The 19,212-nt window shown below is 44.8% G+C and overlaps 1 protein-coding gene across 1 annotated transcript in view; it reads left to right on the top strand.

Annotated features, from left to right (window-relative positions):
- Positions 1-19,212, top strand: part of gpc3 (glypican 3) — a 108,597-nt gene that overhangs the window by 64,321 nt on the left and 25,064 nt on the right. Inside the window, exons 4-6 of the mRNA XM_069696749.1 lie at positions 7,420-7,562; positions 8,078-8,203; positions 12,674-12,785. Of these exons, the coding sequence (XP_069552850.1) occupies positions 7,420-7,562; positions 8,078-8,203; positions 12,674-12,785 (381 nt within the window). The remainder of the gene's footprint in view (positions 1-7,419; positions 7,563-8,077; positions 8,204-12,673; positions 12,786-19,212) is intronic.

Below are 19,212 nucleotides of genomic sequence, written 5' to 3'. Positions count from 1 at the left end.
TTTAGTACATTTAAAAAAAATCACAGCTGTGTTAAAAATAACCAACAGAAATGGATGGCAAGTAAATGCTAAATCACTATGACACTGTCCTCCCAAGAAGAATGACAGCATCAGTCATTTTCACACAATATATATTTATTTTCTGAGTGACAAAGCCCTCTTGTGTACTTCATATCTGACAATTAGGACGCGGACAAATGAAGAAGTCCGGTGGTGTTGTTATATCTTATTTGGAGAAAACGCTTTTAAGTCACAGTTCATTTCCTGTTTTAGTATTTTTTTTCTTCAATTATGAGTTTATTATTGTCAAACAAAGAACTTTGTTCTGGCCAAACGTGTCCAAGTTGGAGTTTTGTCCCGAAACCTAACCAAACCTTAATGTTGGTGTTGTACCTTGGGAGGCTGTGGCTCAGACAGTAGAGTGGGTTGAACACTAATCAGAAGGTTGGTGGTTCAATCCCCAGCTCCTCCTGTCCACATGCCAAAGTGTCCTTGAGCAAGACACTGAACCCTAAGTTGCTCCTGATGTTGTACCATCAGTGTGTGAATGTTCTCCTCATGGCAGCACCTTGCATGGTGATCTGTCTCATGAATGGGTGAATGGGAAAACCATGTTAAAGCGCTTTGAGACCGAAAGGTGATAAAGCGCTGTACAAGTACAGGCCATTTACCTTGTATATCTGATTTTTTTTGAAGGGCCCAGATTGATGAAGCTGACTGGTTAAAAGAGGAGAAAGAAGTCCCTGCGGATTTACTCAAAATGTATTAAAATTATTAATTTGAAATAAAAGGAAAGTTTATTGGAAATTGTAAAAATGGTAGTCTATATTTTTGGCCAATAAAAAGCAGCAATGTAATCACCACAGTGTAAGTGATGGATCTAAAGTGTAGCATGTCTTGTTTTGTGGTTTCATGTGATTCCAAGTGTGGTGCAGATGTGGTCGCTATGTCTCACTTAACCTCGCCTCTAGTGAGAGTGCAGACCCCTGTTACCAAGGGTGACAGACGGATCGACTCCATCTGAGGAGAAGAGTCCTCGAGGTACGAGAGAGACATCTCTTCTCCTCTCTGCGGGCTTGAAACATGTAACTCTGCTGGCAAGATCACCACTCATCGTGTGCCAGCCCCTCTCTGGCATGTTAACATTCATTTCCTCCATCCGGTGCAACTCCAGCGTGAATAAGCTCGTGTTCAGAGAGATGGCGAGGACAGCCAAGAGGCCCTGCAGCTCCAATCTATTCCCCCTGTCAACTTCCCACCCCTCGCCTGGAGTTTGATGTCATCCACCTCCGTCTCTACATCTCATCCTCAGCATCCCTCTCTCTCTCTCTTTCATCCCCCCACATTTATTTCTTTTCCTCTCGTTCTTACGCGCTGCTGTGCGAGAAGATGCATGATTTATGAAGCTCTATTTTTACCAGTTACTGAGGAGAAAGAAAGGAGAGAAAGAGCGACAGAGAGAAGGAAAGAAAAAGAATAGATGGAGGGGAGTGCGAAGTGCGAGCCCAAGGGGAAGGAGGACAGGAGTGTGGAGGAGACATCCATCACCCTGCGACCCCTCGGCTGAAAATGAAGATGGGAAGTAGGTTGAGACAGAAATATGATGGATCTGACCAAGATTAGAGGAGATATACTGCAGAGGACACGAGTTGTGTGTTGTTACACACTCGACACAGTTGGGTGCTTAGTTATATCAAATACGTCTTTGTGTGCCTGTAACAGTTGTTGTCAGTAACACACTTTTCATCAGCTGTCTTTTTAGGTGTCGTCCTCTTTGTGCACGTAAACATCAAATCACATCCAAACTGTTGCTCCACTGAAGAAACAAAAGCATTGATTAAATCTCTGCTGCATTTTTATGACTTGTTAATCCATTAAAACATGTGGGCAGGAACCAGACCCAGCTTTTAAACATGTAATAAATCATGTTTACATATCATCTAACTTATTGTTTATCATGTTTAAATATTATTAATGTGAGACGTGTTTAATTTGAATTAGAAAAGGCAAACTGTGGTGCTTAAAAGTCCCCAAAGACTCGATCTGGAGTTTGTTTGACAATGTAAATTAAGATACATTTGCATGTATAATTAAAAGCAGAGCATTTGACTTAATGATGAAAAATAAGCCTTTTGTTTGTTTAGCTGATCTAATTGAATAATGGGCCTTTTAGCTGTTTACACGGAGAAATTAACTATTTCTGTCATGGATTTTGCTTTCAGAAGAAAGATGACAATTTGAGCAAATGTTTTGAAAATAATGAAAGCCAGTTCAGCTTTTAAGTTAAATTTGCTTACTGATCATTTAATTATTTCTCATTTTGGTTGCTCATATCATTTGCCATAATATTCTTTGCATCAAAGATCCATTTATCAAACCCTCACTGTTCTCCCAATGCGGCCAATTAGCTCCTCATTGCACCTTTTTAGGGCATCTATCACATTGATCGGGCCTGTTTTCCATCTTACCTTAAAGAGAGCATCACGTCCCAACATCATGTCAGCACTGTTGATAAAACCTAAATTACATGATGCTTTAAAAGCTTTTCACAGCTTTGACTGCAGAGCTGTTAGTAAGAAGTTTGAAATCCATTTTTATCACAAGTGTCTCTTCAAACAACAACAAACAACACATATTTCATTCTGAATTAAACTATCATCCTCACATCATCTATTTTAGTGAGATTAACATCCTCAGTTTAGTCCAGTTTTTAGTCGCCTGTTTCAGCATTGACAGTTTTACCACCTGCCACTGTGTAAGGGTTATGTTTTTACCTTTGATCGGTGTATTTCACTGGTCCATGTACACAGTATACAACCACTCTTACCCTTACATTAGACTTTGACTCACATGTTACCTCTGGCTCAGCAAGTCCCAACCAGGGGGTACATATTCCCTCAGGGGGAACCTCTGGAGCTGCCAGAGGCTACGATTGTGGAGCTCAGCGAGTTGGAAATACTGCATATCGACATTTTTACAAATAAACCAGTTTGATGGAAACCTGTAAAATTACAGTTTATTTTTGACAGACGTCTATCATGGTGAGATAATATGACACAGATTACATTGAGAAACAGCAGCGAGTAGCGATGACAATACCAAGACAGACCACTCAAAGTTAGCACCACAGTAACGGAGCGATGAATGTTGACATGCTGTTTCCCTCCTTCACAAGTTAAGAGCTTTGGTACAGTCATGGTTATCATATTTGTAACATTAGCTGGTCTGAAAACACTGTGTTTTCCTCACAATATACCACACTGGATATACAAATGCTTTATTCATGAAACAACTCATATTAGAGATGGCAGCAGTTTAAAAAGGCAGAGCTGTACACCTGTCAGTTCACCAGAAGATACCGTGTCAGTGTCACGTTTTGCTTCGCCTAGGCGTGAAAGCACACACATATATAACAACTGAAAAAGGAGGTCAGGGTTGATTGGATGAAAAACACAAAACTTTCACCTTGAAGACTGATGTTTAAGTCTGTGAGAAAGCAAACGTCTATGTAGATTTATTTTAATAAACCTAAGTAAGTTATTTACAACTGAATTTATTTAACTTACACAACATACAATACGTAACTCACTATATTATGTATGTATTTACGTACATAACATAGTTAAAGTTATATTTTTTAACCTAAGCCTTGATCTTTTCCTGAACCTTACCACATGGTTGAAAATAGGACTCTTCCTCCCTCCAACCAAGTCATTCATAACCATGGATGTATTGAGAGACAGAAACGGCACCGTCACTCAGCTTTCCTTCCAGTTTATCCAATCAAAATACATAAAGTTAGTTGAGCTCTGCTGTTGTCGTTATCGCTCACATTCAAGTATTTCATAAGTGAGCGACTTCACAACGTAACATCTTTCCTACAGTTTAGACTAAAAAACTGAAGAACCTAAAATGTGGCTCCAGTTGCTCTTTCAGTAATCATTTTTGAAATCCTGCTGCTCAATCAGAGAAGACGAGACACTGAGACATCTGAGTAGTGTGACCCTCACCAGGCATTCTTCTTCTTCTTCTTCTTCTTCTTCTTCTTCTTCTTCTTCTTCTTCTTCTTCTTCTTCTTCTTCTTCTTCTTCTTCTTCTTCTTCTTCTTCTTCTTCTTCTTCTTCTTCTTCTTCTTCTTCTTCTTCTTCTTCTTCTTCTTCTTCTTCTTCTTCTTCTTCTTCTCTGAAATTTTAACAACCCTTTCACGAGATTGGCCGCAATGCATCATGTTAATGTCGGCTAAAAGTGGAAATGTAGAGTTGAAATGTTCATCTTACAACTACAAAGAAAGTATTGTTGTACTAACAGAAGTGGTGTTAACGACATCCGAGTTCAAATCTGACGACAGCTAAACTTTGTAATTTTGATTAAAATCTCAAAGTGCAACAATATCTGTATCTGTGTCTGACAGACTGAATGACTCATCTCCAGCCCAGACAGTACAATATCCATCTCAAGTCTGGCATTACTTTACTTCTGACATACAGTAGAGTGAGACTCCCTCATTTCCTCTTCACTGGGTGAATTTGAAAAGCCTCCAGCTGAAATAGGATGTCTATGATGTGAGCATTTCACCAGAAGGCAGTCGCTGGTGACAACAATCCGAGGAGGAAGAGGAAGAGGAGGAGGATGAAGAGGAAGAGGAGGAGGAGGCGGAGGAGGGCTGAGTGCTGAGTGATGACTCAGTCCCTCCCCTGAGCCTCGACCCCTCTGTAACACAAACATTTCTCACCAAATATTCTGCAATATGTTGTTACAGCTGTGCGTGGCATCTCACCTCCTTCAGCCTCTGATTGGATCATCTTCCCTCTTGAAACTGTTTGCCAGTTAAAAACTCTTCCCCATCAAAATGAATGTGAAACCCTGATCGCAAATCGGTGCCGGGCCCACATGCGTTTCCATTGATTTGTTTGGAGTTTATCTTTACACCATGTTTGCACAAGCAGAGTGCTGCATGCAACGCGAGACGCAGGTGTGCAAGAGCATCAAGGTGTGTAGACTGTGGTGTATGTGTGTGTGTGTGTGTGTGTGTGTGTGTGTGTGTGTGTGTGTGTGTGTGTGTGTGTGTGTGTGTGTGTGTGTGTGTGTGTGTGTGTGTGTGTGTGTGTGTGTGTGTGTGTGTGTGTGAGAGTTGTATTACCGGCCATCAGCACCTCTCTCCCTCCGTGAGGCAGCCTGCTCAGTGCAGATAAAAGTGTACAGATATTTCTGAGCTCTCACGCTGAGCCATGCTTTATCTGCAGACTCTCCTGTTGGTTGTGTTAGTCCAGCCCTGGGTGATATTAATACCCCACTAATGAGCCCCTTCCTTGAAGAATCCGGAAACAATCAGCGGGTTGGGGTGTGCGTGCTGAATCGGTCTCTCCCCTGTGCCACAACTCCCCTACGGCTTGCCGGGAAAGCACAAACAGAAAAAAGGAGGAACGCAGCTCCAATCACATTAATCATGGCCTGCGGGAGCACCGGCACCCGCTGCAGGCGTACGAGAACCAGAGTATCACATGAGAGGAAGATGGGGAGGGAGAGAGTGGGCTGGCAGAGACAATGGGCTGAAGTGTGTGTGTGTGTGTGTGTGTGTGTGTGTGTGTGTGTGTGTGTGTGTGTGTGTGTGTGTGTGTGTGTGTGTGTGTGTGTGTGTGTGTGTGTGTGTGTGTGTGTGTGTGTGTGTGTGTGTGTGTGTGTGTGTGTGTGTGTGTTGTACGCGTGTGATTTCCCCAAGAACACGGTAGGGGTGTATTAGTGGTGAAGGCTAGTCAGGCTGTTAGTAAATGCCTTGTGCAGGAGAAGTCAACCATCTGTGACTGTCAGGTGTGTGTGTGTGTGTGTGTGTGTGTGTGTGTGTGTGTGTGTGTGTGTGTGTGTGTGTGTGTGTGTGTGTGTGTGTGTGTGTGTGTGTGTGTGTGTGTGTGTGTGTGTGTGTGTGTGTGTGTGTGTGTGTATCCTTGGAAGATAAGGCCGTATTGATTAACCCTGATGATTCTGCGTTCCAACTGATCAGCATTTGTCCACTGAACCTGTCTGTGTGTGTGTGTGTGTGTGTGTGTGTGTGTGTGTGTGTGTGTGTGTGTGTGTGTGTGTGTGTGTGTGTGTGTGTGTGTGTGTGTGTGTGTGTGTGTGTGTGTGTGTGTGTGTGTGTGTGTGTGTGTGATATAAGTATATTCTGTGGGAGTATGTGTGTTTATCATGTTAATGGATTACAGTAGGTGCATTATGTTCAAATGAATAATAGCTTGACGATTCATTTTTATTATTCTGGAAACTGTGTGTGTGTGTGTGTGTGTGTGTGTGTGTGTGTGTGTGTGTGTGTGTGTGTGTGTGTGTGTGTGTGTGTGTGTGTGTGTGTGTGTGTGTGTGTGTGTGTGTGTGTGTGTGTGTGTGTGTGTGTGTGTGTGTGTGTGTATGTGGCCTTGGTTACCAGCAGATGAAGATGTCCAGCGGTGCTCTATCAGGCCCCATCAGTATTCAGTAGCAGTGGTGCCCCCCCCCCCCCCCCCCCCCCCCCCCCCCCCCCCCCCCCCCCCCCCCCCCCCCCCCCCCCCCCCCCCCCCCCCCCCCCCCCCCCCCCCCCCCCCCCCCCCCCCCCCCCCCCCCCCCCCCCCCCCCCCCCCCCCCCCCCCCCCCCCCCCCCCCCCCCCCCCCCCCCCCCCCCCCCCCCCCCCCCCCCCCCCCCCCCCCCCCCCCCCCCCCCCCCCCCCCCCCCCCCCCCCCCCCCCCCCCCCCCCCCCCCCCCCCCCCCCCCCCCCCCCCCCCCCCCCCCCCCCCCCCCCCCCCCCCCCCCCCCCCCCCCCCCCCCCCCCCCCCCCCCCCCCCCCCCCCCCAGCCTATTCACTTAAAGGGAAGCTGGGCACAATTAGCTGTTAACATTACATGACAGAATTAAGCCTGGGCCGGTATCCCCGAGGGAAATTAAACCACGGCGAATCATTAAACCACAAGCTAAACATTAACACCCATTTGCATTTTTATTGCACCTGAAAAGAGTGCCAGGTCCATTATCTCTGAGAGACAGAGAGGGACTCCTTATTTATTATTGTTCTGTGGTCCCGGTTGGAAACACAATGGCATTTATATGGGGAAAGAAGCAGCAAACGAGAGGCCTTATTTTCAAGCTCCCGTTTTTGGAGTGTTATGATTACAAATTCGAACAAGGCTGGCAGAGGATACAATGACTTGTTTGTTATGCAAATCCCCCCCCCCTCCCTGCTTTCATCCTTCCCAAAAATAAACAAACCCAAACAGATGACAATTTGCTCAGCTGAGTTAAGGCCGTCGGCTTGACTGCCGACAGGTTCTTACTGTCTGCAGTGTCACTGCTGTTAAGAGTTTGAATAAACAGGCTGAGGACGAGGATGCAGTGAAACATGAGTGGGGTGAAGAGGTGCGTGGAGCTGAGCTGTCGTTTTCTCCTCTCCTCCACAGGTGAGCGGGATGTGTGGACACACTCCTCAGCGGGCCTCTCGCTCCGTCGGATCCCCTCCTCCCCGTCCTCCAGCCGCCTCTGCAGCCCGTAGTGCTGAGCCTTCATCCTCGGACTCTGATGAGACTCTGGCCAGCCTCCGCAGGTGAGCAAATCAGGGTCTGTAATCCAGGACCCCTTCAGATGAATGTTGGAGCAGCGCTGCCTCTCCGGAGCGCTGCAGGGCCAGTATGTGTCTGACAGACTTATATTGCCGCCGACACTGTGGACAGGTTCCCTCCTGTTTCCTTGTGACATTCAGGCTTTCTCCACTTGAGTGTTTTTAACACCTCTGATGCAGTAACTGGCTTAAATGAACAGTGTAATAATGCCCAGCGGGGCGGCTGGCCTCAGCAGCACAATGGCCAGATTAATGTCAATTAGGAATAGAGACGCAGTTTATTCGAGCCTCTTTTCCTCTCTCCTTCTCAAGGGGGATCTAATCGACTTACTTTCACTGTTATCAGGCTGAATTCCCTGTCTCATACTATCTCTGCCTTCCTCATTCGGTAGTTTAATCCCTGCTCCTCTCTCTGCTGATGAATGAGAGTCATATTTAACTGAAGTTTTTATTCTTGGTCTCTTTCTGTGTTGAACATGTCCTCTTCTCACTCACCTCAGGGAGTTCATAACCAACCTGAAAGGCTTCAGCTCCTTCTACAGTGGTCTCGGGGAGGCCTTGTGCAGCCGTGAGCCGGCTCCAGTGAACCACTCCCTCTGCTGGAACGGGCAGGAGATGACAGACAGGTAAACCAGGGGGCCATTTGTTTGGGTTTTGCTGCTATAAAACATACTGCAAAGACTTTATGCACCCAGAGACAAACCCACACCGCTGACAGTGCAGCTGGTTTATTGGCTTTCTAAATGGTCACTTATACAAACAGTCTGCTCTGATTCCTGACTTCCCAACACACCAGCATCACATCCAGGAGTGGAGGTGATTTGAAGGGTAAGTTTGCCCAGAGCTGATGAGCTTCAGCCAAGGCCCCCTCCTCCTCTCCCACCAGTGTGAGTGTAAATCTTGACTTTGGCTCTATGGGATGTTATTAATGTCAGGCGCGCTGTCACCTTCTTCTCGCTTAGTTAATTACCGTTTCGATCGTTCTCTCCTCCTTCATCCCGCATCTCCTGTGCCCCGCTGCACAGCCGCATTCGGTTTCCACAATATTTCAATTCACCCCTGTCCTTTGGCTTCACACATCATAACTTCTCTCTTCCTTCGGCGCGCTGTCGGGCCGGCCCCAATTTCAATTTGGCTTAGATACTTACAGATATCATCGTTTTTTCCTTTTCTTTCTTTTTTTGTTTTTTTTTGGTCTTGTAAATTATGTGTAGAAGTGAATCAATGCAGAGGCTCACATTTCAGATGAGAAGCACTGCAGGTTAATGTTTTACCCCTTGTTCGCAAGTTGGACTGAGAGTAAGTGCTTTTCTCAAACTGCTGAAAAATAAAATTGTCACCAAGATAGAAGAGAGGCTGAATCTGAGGAGGAGACAGCAGGTTGGCAAGGGGGCAGCGCTGTCCTGAGGGGATGATTACAAGCTGGACCAAACGGTGCGATAGGAGGGTGCAGGGAGGCAAGGAAGGAGACAAAATGATGGAGAGATTAGGATGTCTTGCAGCAAGCAATTTTCCATGTCATCTGCGAGGGCATACGCCTGCAAATTCACTCCGGGTGCACTTTCACTCTCCCAGATTTGTTCTGGATCATCTTCCATTATCTTCGGAGATGGGACCCGCTCCACAGACAAACGTGGCATTCACTCAGTGCATTGTCTCACGGAGATAAATTTAGCTCGGGTAGGTGGGGAGGATAAACACCGGAGGGGTCGGGTACTGAATGTCTGCAATACTTGAGGAGTGATCTTTCGGCGCTAAATGAGGCTCTTTTCATTAGGCGTGTTTACCATCCCACCTGAAACCGAGATCAGAGGAGCAACACTTTTCATCACATCAAAGAGCGTTACACTGATAACGGCGATAAAGGCGCCACGGCGGATCAGCTCAAAACATCTCCATTCCTCTATTGGATCTAATGATAGTGTAAATTCAAATGTGTGTGTGATAACTGATAAAAGATAAGATCCGGCACCAACTGTGAACATTTCATTTAAGGATATGAGAGTTAAGATCAGAAAGTGAGGAGAGATTTACATTTTTCTTTTGCGTGAGGATAATCTGACTTTTTGAAGAGATCAGGGGGCTGTCTTTTATTTCAAACTGATATTTGATTTCAGCCTTCCTTTACAAAAAAAAAAAAAAATCATGTTTAGATAAAAAGACATCATGTCGTCACCCCTAAGATTCATAAAGGTGCACTCTGCCATGTGCAAAGGACCTTCTCACTTTTGGGGTTTTATTGTAACCTACATTTATTCATTCTATCAATTTATTTTGATTAGGACCATGTACGTTGGGCGACATGAGTGTAAATGTCTCAGTGCCCATTGTCGTTAAATTGATGTTAAATTAGCTGTTAAAACACGTCACATCAACAAGTGTAAGAGTCTACAGACATGTTGCTGCTCTTTACTGTTCGGTGGTGCTTTGAGCTATATATTTATGTCCGCACGCTAACATGTTTCTCTCCATCTTTTACTAATTAGTGCTAACCATGAAGTGGAACTGAGGCTGATGGGAGTGTTGTACTTTAGCAGGTATTTAGCGTTAAGTCAAAATATAGGAAATAAGATAATTTACAATTCTTCTTGATGGTGAGGTAAGTCAAAGGATCCCCAAAGAGAATCATCATGAATATCATGAGCAAATTTCATCCAATGGCTGTTCAGTTCACAAAAAAGCACAGACGTCAAACTCTGGTGGTATTAAAAGTAAAACTAAATCAAATATTTAAAAAATTTAATTAAAAGTTACATTTTCACGACTGTCCATCCGATAGTTGTTGAGGCTGTTTCACAGCGGAGCACGGACTGACAGACTGAAAAAAATCTCTGAGTTGTGTTTTCAAGCCGAAAGGTTCAAAGAAAACATAAATAACTCAGAGGATGTTGTTGGTTCTTTACAAAGTGAAATCTAAAGTTCAGCTCTCTCTCCACCCCAGTACACAGCTCCTTTTATCAAAATCAGATTTTTTTGCTCACCATGACATTCAGCCAGAGGAGGTGCGGTGTATTAAGAGTAACAACCACACTGTTAACACACCTCATCCGCTGACCTCTGACCTCTGACCCTGACCGTGTGTTTGGTTCCGGAAGCGTGATCCATCAGGTGGTGTGAAAAGTGCCAGTCTTCATCAACTGGACTCCGTCTCTCTTTGTCTCCTCCACCTCTGCCGTGTGCTCTGATGTCTCCTTCAGACCGGACCAAACAAAGCGCGGTAACTGGTGTGAGATTAGATTCGGTTATCATGAGAGTTAAGTGATCTGATCAGCTCTACTAACAGCGAACAACAACACGGAAACGAACTGAGAGCTGACGATGAGACTATCATCAGTGAGGAGCTGTTATACGGCGATACATGTTGAATTATGGTGCGGTAAAATGATCTGACGTGAAACACGAACCTGCCTCGGATCCTTATTCTCACTCACAATCTCCCTCTTCTAATCCTCCTTCCTCGACCCATATTTCCTCTTTTCTTCCCCCTAATTGATCACACACCTTTCCATTATTAATGTAATAATTAGCAGCGGAGAGGGTATGAGATCATGGCTAAAAAGGAGAATAAATAACTGGGGAAATGTCATTTGAGATTAATGAAAAGTCTGACTTAGGGAAGAGCGAAAGACTGATGAACGGAGATGGCAGCTGAAAGGTGTGTGTGTGTGTGTGTGTGTGTGTGTGTGTGTGTGTGTGTGTGTGTGTGTGTGTGTGTGTGTGTGTGTGTGTGTGTGTGTGTGTGTGTGTGTGTGTGTGTGTGTGTGTGTGTGTGTGTGTGTATGTTTGAGCCTCAGAGTGTCACAGAGATGAGAACAGAGTATTCCCTCATGCTTTACACAGCTACACACACACACACACACACACACACACACACACACACACACACACACACACACACACACACACACACACACACACACACACACACACACACACACACACACAAGGCCCTTTTCTTTCTTACTACAATTTTCTCTAAAAATCATTTTTCCCCTCTCCGGCCCATTTGTCCTTCATGTTTCCAACATTTATGACAATATGGGAGATGACGTTTACGCTGCCATGTGACCTCTGCCCTCCTCACCACTCATTTCACTGTGGTGATATGTTGTCAGCCCTGACGCTCGTCCTTCTAAACACGCCTGTCTCTTATGGGCAGCAGTTAGTCTCTTCCTCAGGGCTACGACGGCGTGGTGGGAAGGGGTTAATTCCTGGCACTGCCAGAAGTTGAAGAAACACCTGCAGGAAAGTCTCAACATGAAAGACTCCAGACTGGAGAGAAATGTACTTTTCAGACAGAGCAGCTCCTCCTCCTGATAACATACACAAGTGTCAACAGAGCAGCGTTTCCTCAGTTACAAACAGAGACATGTAAGCACCTGCCTGTAGCCTACAGCCAGCCTGGCTGTACCTAAATATACCCTCCGAGCTGAACAGGGACAAAAATACATCAGTGCTAATGTTCCCTCATTAACTTCAGATGATTAGAGAGTCACTAATTGACCAGTTAATGTGCATGAAATTAATCACAAGACAAACTTTGCATGTTGGTTGAACACCTTTGAGGATTTTGCCTCCTGGAAAAATTCATACTGACCTGAATATATATTTATGAGCATCTCTGTGCATATTGAAAGCAGATGTTTATAAGTTAAACCTATTATCTACCTAAGATAGTTTCCTTATGAGGGCTGATGTTGAAATATATAATTAACAGAGTCCGTTAAGTACTTTTATTCTGCAGAGATGCATGTGGTCTCGGTGCCTTTTGTTAATAACATTAAACCTATCTGTAAATCTCTGTCGATGTTATGTCTCCAGTAAGAGGAAAAGTTAATCCTTTGATTGGATCTCAGTTACAAAATGAACTTTCCAGTTCTGCAGTTTGGCCCCGAAACTAAACGCCAGAAGACCTGCGGTTCATGTTATCAACACTAGATGGTGATAAACGCCTGGTGTGGAGTGACGGAGCGATGGTCAGCTCATGATGTCTTCCACACATGGAGCGTCCGCTGAGGTTTCTAAAGTCACCGAAGCTCCTCACAATGATTCGGCAACAGAAGAACTATTTTAAAATGTTCTTCTCCTCCTGTCAGGTTCCCCGGGCCCGGCCTGAAACGATCGCACCCCGGCTCAGAGGCGAGGAGCAACAAGCCGCCTGAGCCAATCATCAACCAGATCATAGACAAACTCAAACACATCAACCAGGTGAGCTGTGCTGTTTTTAAGTGTTTGTACCACTTTTCTCTGGGAGTCTTGTTTATCTTCAACAGTAGATTTCATGCTCCCCGCTCACAAGCTGCCCGTTTCTCTGAGGAGGTGTAAGTCTACTTTCCCATTCGTTCTACCTCTTGGCTCATAATTGGACATTGATTCTCCGGCTGCTGCAGGTCCCGCTCTGCAGCCCCTGCGGGGGTTAGCACAGGGCAAGTGAAGATGTGAAATGAAGATGCTCTGGGCTGTGATGCATCTTTTTTTTCTCTCCCACTCATTACCGCGTTCAAGGTGATGTCAAAACCTGTCTCTTTTTAAACTGACAGGACACTTCTGAATAGACTTTCTGTTGTCGTCTCATCTGCAGCGCTCAAAAACTATTAGACACCAACATAACATCCAGAAGATGACACGTCCCCTGAGGGTCACAGGGTTTGTTGTGATGGACAGGAGTTATGTTGTCCCTCCTCAGAAAGCCCCAGCTATCATTAAGGCTGAACCCCCCATCCCCACCCCCCTTCTTCTTCTCTTTTTTTTTTGCCACTTCCATCGCCATGGAAACCACCTTTGGAGTGAGCTGGCTGAGAGTAAAGATGCTTGTGGGATCAAACTCAGCCGCTGCAGATAGATGTATCAGCCCACAGATCAGCACGAGTTTCCTGGTTCTTGGTGGTTGCACTTGTAGCTGTCAACACTTCCAGCTGACCACCTACACCGCTGCACACACACACATTGTGTGTTTGCATGTGTGCGGTTTAGTCTGTGTTTTAGTGTGTGTGTGTTTTAGTGTGTGTGTGTGTGTGTGTGTGTGTGTGTGTGTGTGTGTGTGTGTGTGTGTGTGTGTGTGTGTGTGTGTGTGTGTGTGTGTGTGTGTGTGTGTGTGTGTGTATGTTTGAGCCTCAGAGTGCTGCAGACCTGTCTCAGTGGATTACAATCCTTCTCCCCTGTTTAAACAACCTGGGAGATCTAAGGAGGAAGTGTGGGTGCTGCTCTGTTCCTCTCTGACAACCAGAGACCCTCAAGAAATAATACACAGGCTTGTGCGTTATGACACTCTCATTTTTTCCTTTACTTTTGCTGTATTCGCTCATGGATGTGTGTTTAATGCCCCCTGCCATCTTCAAGTCTTCAAAAGTCCCCACACATGACTCATCTTAGATCTGGCTGTAAATGTTTTGCATGTCTATAAACATGGGTCTTATTTTTTTTATAATTTTGGCCATCTTTTCTGTTAGTTGTGAGAAAATTGTTCTTACCAGAGGGCTTTCTTCAAGTCCAAAGGGGGAAAAGAAACAAGCCAGCTGTTTAGCCAGACGCACTTTATTTGATGGTAAAACTAAAAGGGAGAGTAAAACCTCAATAAGAATCCCTCATTGGACTGGGAGACTGCATGCGAACAGCACATTGTCAGCGTTGAACCAAGATGTTGGTCTGGAGACTACGGTGGATGTTTTTGACAGATAGTTTGGCTAATATTTTTTATGTTTACCTTTATTTTCTCTCTTCCTGATAAGTTCAGGTGAATTTAATTTTTTTTTTAAATCAGTATAATGATGGCCTAAATTACCAAAATAGAACCCAGGCTGTAATAAACTAGAATAATCCTTTAATCCTAAAAACATAAGACAGACATTGATTTTTTAAGCCTTTCCAAACTTCCTGCATTGACAGGCACAAACAATTGAACACGTATGATTCCCAGCAGAGCCTGTTTACATGTGGATCAGATTCCTGATTGGCTTTTGATGAGATTTTGCAAGAAAATGCAGTTTGTTGAAATGACTGAGTCTCATTGTGTTACAGACATTCAGACAATCCCTCAAAAACACGGACACGCTCAAATCAGATGTTCTCAGTAACCTAATACTCGTTTCTAATTAGCTCACATGTTGTACTGATGATGTGGTATACATGTGGATATTTGTGTTTACACAAAATGCCTGGTATTAATGCAGGCTGACTATTCACATGGGAGCTTTTAGTCCCATATCTGATGACCATACAGCAGAGTCGAGCACATTTCTGCTTCAACACCAACTCCCCTTCAGATCTCCACTTCAATGGGCTGGATTAACATCTGACAAAAGAATGACTGCGTTTGATTGCATATTTCATGTGCAGTAAAACTGTTTATGGCTTGTAGCTGTGCCTTTTTTTTTTTCATTTGTGATGAAATCAGATTATAATAATATTTTTTAAACCAATCATCACTGTACTGCGATGCACAAAAATGACAGGAACACATTACAGTATTGTGAAATTCAATCCAACAGTGCTGCAAGACATCCTCCCTGTGCGAAGTCTGCAGTGCTTGCTCAAGCTATTGCTAACTATTGGGGCTTCCGTCTATGGTGCTGATTTGTCATTTTTCATTCTATTGTAAGCTGTTCCTTTTATTTAGTTTTATCATTTGGATGTACAGTTGTCTTTGTTGAGAGTCTTCAGACATGCTGGCAGCTCTGTGAGGCTGCACTTAGGCAACGACAACGCTAACATGCTAATGTTTAGCAGGTATAATGTTTTTGTAGCATGCTAAAATTGGCTAATTAACATTAAACACAAAGTGAGGCTGAGGGGAAAGTTTTGAAAGTTGGTCATAAACCGAAATGCTGGACATGCCATCTGGACTTCGAACATGAATTTCTGTCGGTATTTAGTGGCAGTCCATCCAGGGGTTAATGAGGCATTTTACCAAAAATCCACACATCCACCCTCTGGCTGTACTTGAGGAAAAATGACAGGATCATCAAGTCCTCAGGATACATGGAATACATACATGAAACATTTTAACCTACTGATAGTGTTAGATCAAAAGTGTCACCATGCTTCCTCTGGGGATGATGAATGGTTGTGTCAAATTTCATAGAAATCCATCCAACAGTTTTAGAGACATTTCAGTCTGAACCAAACTGGTGCACCAACTGCTATCGACATGCTGCTTCATGACCATAAAAAAAAACAAAGCAGCCGAGATGGAAGAATGATGTCACATTTAACCAGAGAGACCAAACCTTAAACATTCATAATCCTGCTAAAATGTTTATTGACCATACACAGTTGTTCATGACTCGAGCTGCTCTCAGTTTGCATATTGTAAACAACCTCTGAGGGCAGCGGAGAAAGTGATGTTGTTTAGTTAAAAGCAGTTTTACGAGGCCTCCGCCTCCCCGCCAGTTGAAAGACCACCGGCTCTGAATGATGCGAGCCTGAAAGCAAATGGGCTAATTAACCATCTGATATGAGAGCGCAGGCCACGGCTCACAGATAATTACTTTCATCCTCCCCGCTTGTATGCAAAGTGAATGAGGGCCAGCCAGCAGTGAGATAGTGTGTAATGTTCCTAGCAGTCAACCAGCAGAGTGCCATGCTGATTAAAAACTGCAGCGCTTCAGTCTCATGCTGTCGTCTGCAGGATTGATCAACTCGTACAGTATGTTCAGAGCTGCTGGCTGAAGAATACAGAGATTATGATCCTTTATATGCATTCAACTATACATTCAATTCACGGGTCACTTGCATACAGGTTCTTTACAAGCCCTAAAAGGCTCTTTTATTTCAGCACACGTTTTCCATTTGAATGAACATTACTTTCCTTTTGGCTGAAAACAGTGAACACAATCAATGGTTTCTCCAGCTTGTGCTGACCCACTTTCAAACCACGAATCAATCCCAGACCACAGTATGTGAGACTGTGTCATAAAATATAGGAGCTACACTCCCCGATGGTGAGGGGAACATGGGACCCCTCAAACGAATCAACTTCCTTCCAACTTTAATCCCCCTGATGTTTCATTCCTCCACTCCTAAGTGCTCCGTGACGATGGCCCTGTGAAATGCAGCTATGCAGCGGAAATGTGTCATTTCTCACATTGTCAGTGTTGATCAGAGTATCAAGCAGATACAGAGACAGTTTGGCAGGGGGACCCTCGCCTTTGTGCCTGTGTGAGGCTAAACTAAACACCATAAGAAAAAAAAAAAGAAAAAAAAAAAAAGATTCAGAGCCGGTCGTCTCAGCTTTTCTCACGCCTCAAGCAGTTGATGTCATGACTGAGCCGTGGCCAAGTTTAAAGTGAGCTGCACACTATAAATGGATGAAGAGAAAAGGCTTTCTCCTTCAGTTATTACTTCTCCACTTGGAATCTTTAAACAGCGCAGGACTGTGAGGAGCCATGGACGTTTCTGTGTATGCGTACTGTGTAACAAATTCCTGTGAGGTCCCGTGTGTGTGTTGTGACTGCATTCGCATTATGTTAAAGAATGAAGCATAAAGCTGATAAAGACGCTCTCCTCGGCTCTGACGTCATGGTGACGATACGCTCTGATGCCACACTGACAAGTCATGCTGTTTTCTTGACTGTGAATCCGCATTAGTGCTTTGACTTTGTGTCTTTGACTTTGTGTCTTTGACTTTGTGTGAAGTGGCCCAGTGAGTTCCTGTGTGGAGAGACATATCTGCAGTTCTTAAATTAGAACATTTTATTTTGATGATGTGTTCTTGTTCTGCGGGGATGAGTTTGTTTTTCTGAACATCTGTTTAACTTCCCAGAGTATCAGGTTTCCCCCTCTGAAGAACTAATCTGGCAGGAGATGGTTGAGCTAGTGGCAAAATAGAGCAATTATGTGATTGGCCTTTGATTACAGAGCGTTTCATTTGTCAGATGAGTTTGCCATTTGGAGGGTCAGACCTCCTGGGATTACTCTGACAGCTCCTCATTGGCTAAATGACGCTCTTTAGAGAGCCACATTTGGAATGGCATGGATGTGAACATTGTTTTATGAATCTTTTTGAGAATAGCAATTTTTTTTATCTTTCTCTGTTAAAATTGCTGCATCACATTAGGAATCAACATCGTCACATTGAGGCTCAAAGCTTTGTTACTTATCCAAATGAATTTGCATCCATCGCTCTCTGCCTCGCCCTGTTCGCTGCCTTTCTTTCCATCTCCCCAGCTGTGCTGAGTTGTGTGTGACAGACTCCAGTGCTGTCGCCCTTCCCTCCTCTGGCCCCCACCTCCCACCTCTCCACTCCTAAACCCCCTCGATCCCCCTCCTTCTCCTCGCTGCTTCCCAGACTAATTGAAGCCAGAACCTGGGAAAATCCTGCAGGTAGGACAGGAATCCAGGGTGGAAAATAAGCCAGATCCCGAGCGCCACAAATTCCATCACGCAGTCTCACTTCCTCTGAGCCACCAGAGCCTGGGCAGCATGCGCTCAACACCTTGTGCACGCTCGTACAGAATACACTCTTTAATATATAGCTCACACTTCTACTACAACAGGTTTTAATGTGCAGCGATTAATCTTGTATGCGCGCAGGAAGAGAAGTCCAGCAGATACATTTTACAGCTCATATACAGGAGAGATATGTAAACATACAATCGGCTGGAAAATATAGCAACACTTCAGTGCATTTTGAAAGGTATGAATAAATGCAGTGCTGTGTGTGTTGTTATTATTACAGTGGAGATAAAATGGAAGGGCCAGTATGCGGTGGCTTTTTCCTGCAGGGTGTGCTTACAATCAGACTAATAGACACCATGGGTGTCAGACTAGGCCTGCTGTTTTGTAAACTTACACTTGCTAACCTTGTCATTATGCTTGCTCCAGTTAAAGAGGCTGATTTCTGTTTGATGTTATTTACTGAGGGTTTTTGAAGCGTTATTTAATATACCCCCTCAGGGCCTTTGTCCTCTCACCCTCCTCGTTTTTATGTATGTGTGAAGTTCGACTGCTCTGGAAGCAGAGGTTGTAAGAAGAATTTGTTGGAAGAATGGCTGTTATGCCACTATATTTGTGAGCGGGGAGAAGCCATGAAGGTTGTTTAAATGAAGTGTGACACCTGGTGTAAACCTCGGAGGAGCTGCAGGGCGTCTTGTGCAGGCAGAGTCGGTACCCCAACACGCACGCATGTTATCCTTTCGTTTTCCGGAGACTTATCACTTCTCGGCGACTTTAGGATTTAAGGAGTTATGAGGAGTGATGGTTCCTTAACTTTAGAAATCCAACTATCAGATACCCTCCGCCCCCTCCCCCCCCACACACACACACACACACACACACACACACACACACACACACACACACACACACACACACACACACACACACACACACACACACACACACCCCACCCCTCTCCCACCCCAGCCTTCTCCCCTGCTGACTGGGAGGTCAGACGGAGCATGTGAGGGCCCTTTTCCTCCCAATTAGTCTGCCTGCTAATGAGACCCAACCATCTCTTCTACCGCTGCCATCCATTCCTCCTTACCTCCACCTCTCCCTCCCTTTTCCCTCCTCCCTCCCCGCTCCACCATCAATCCTGAGGCCTGACTTGGGTTCGCCTCTCTCTCTACCCACTCCGCCCCTTTGCTCCCACACCACCACCACCACCACCACCACCCCACTGGGTGTAATTATCACA

This window comes from Brachyistius frenatus, unplaced genomic scaffold (assembly GCF_029030835.1).
Source record: "Brachyistius frenatus isolate BFR_SWC_R1_liver_20210118 unplaced genomic scaffold, ASM2903083v1 Contig_22, whole genome shotgun sequence".
Lineage (NCBI taxonomy): Eukaryota > Metazoa > Chordata > Actinopteri > Embiotocidae > Brachyistius > Brachyistius frenatus.
This window is presented reverse-complemented; position numbering and strand designations above follow the sequence as displayed.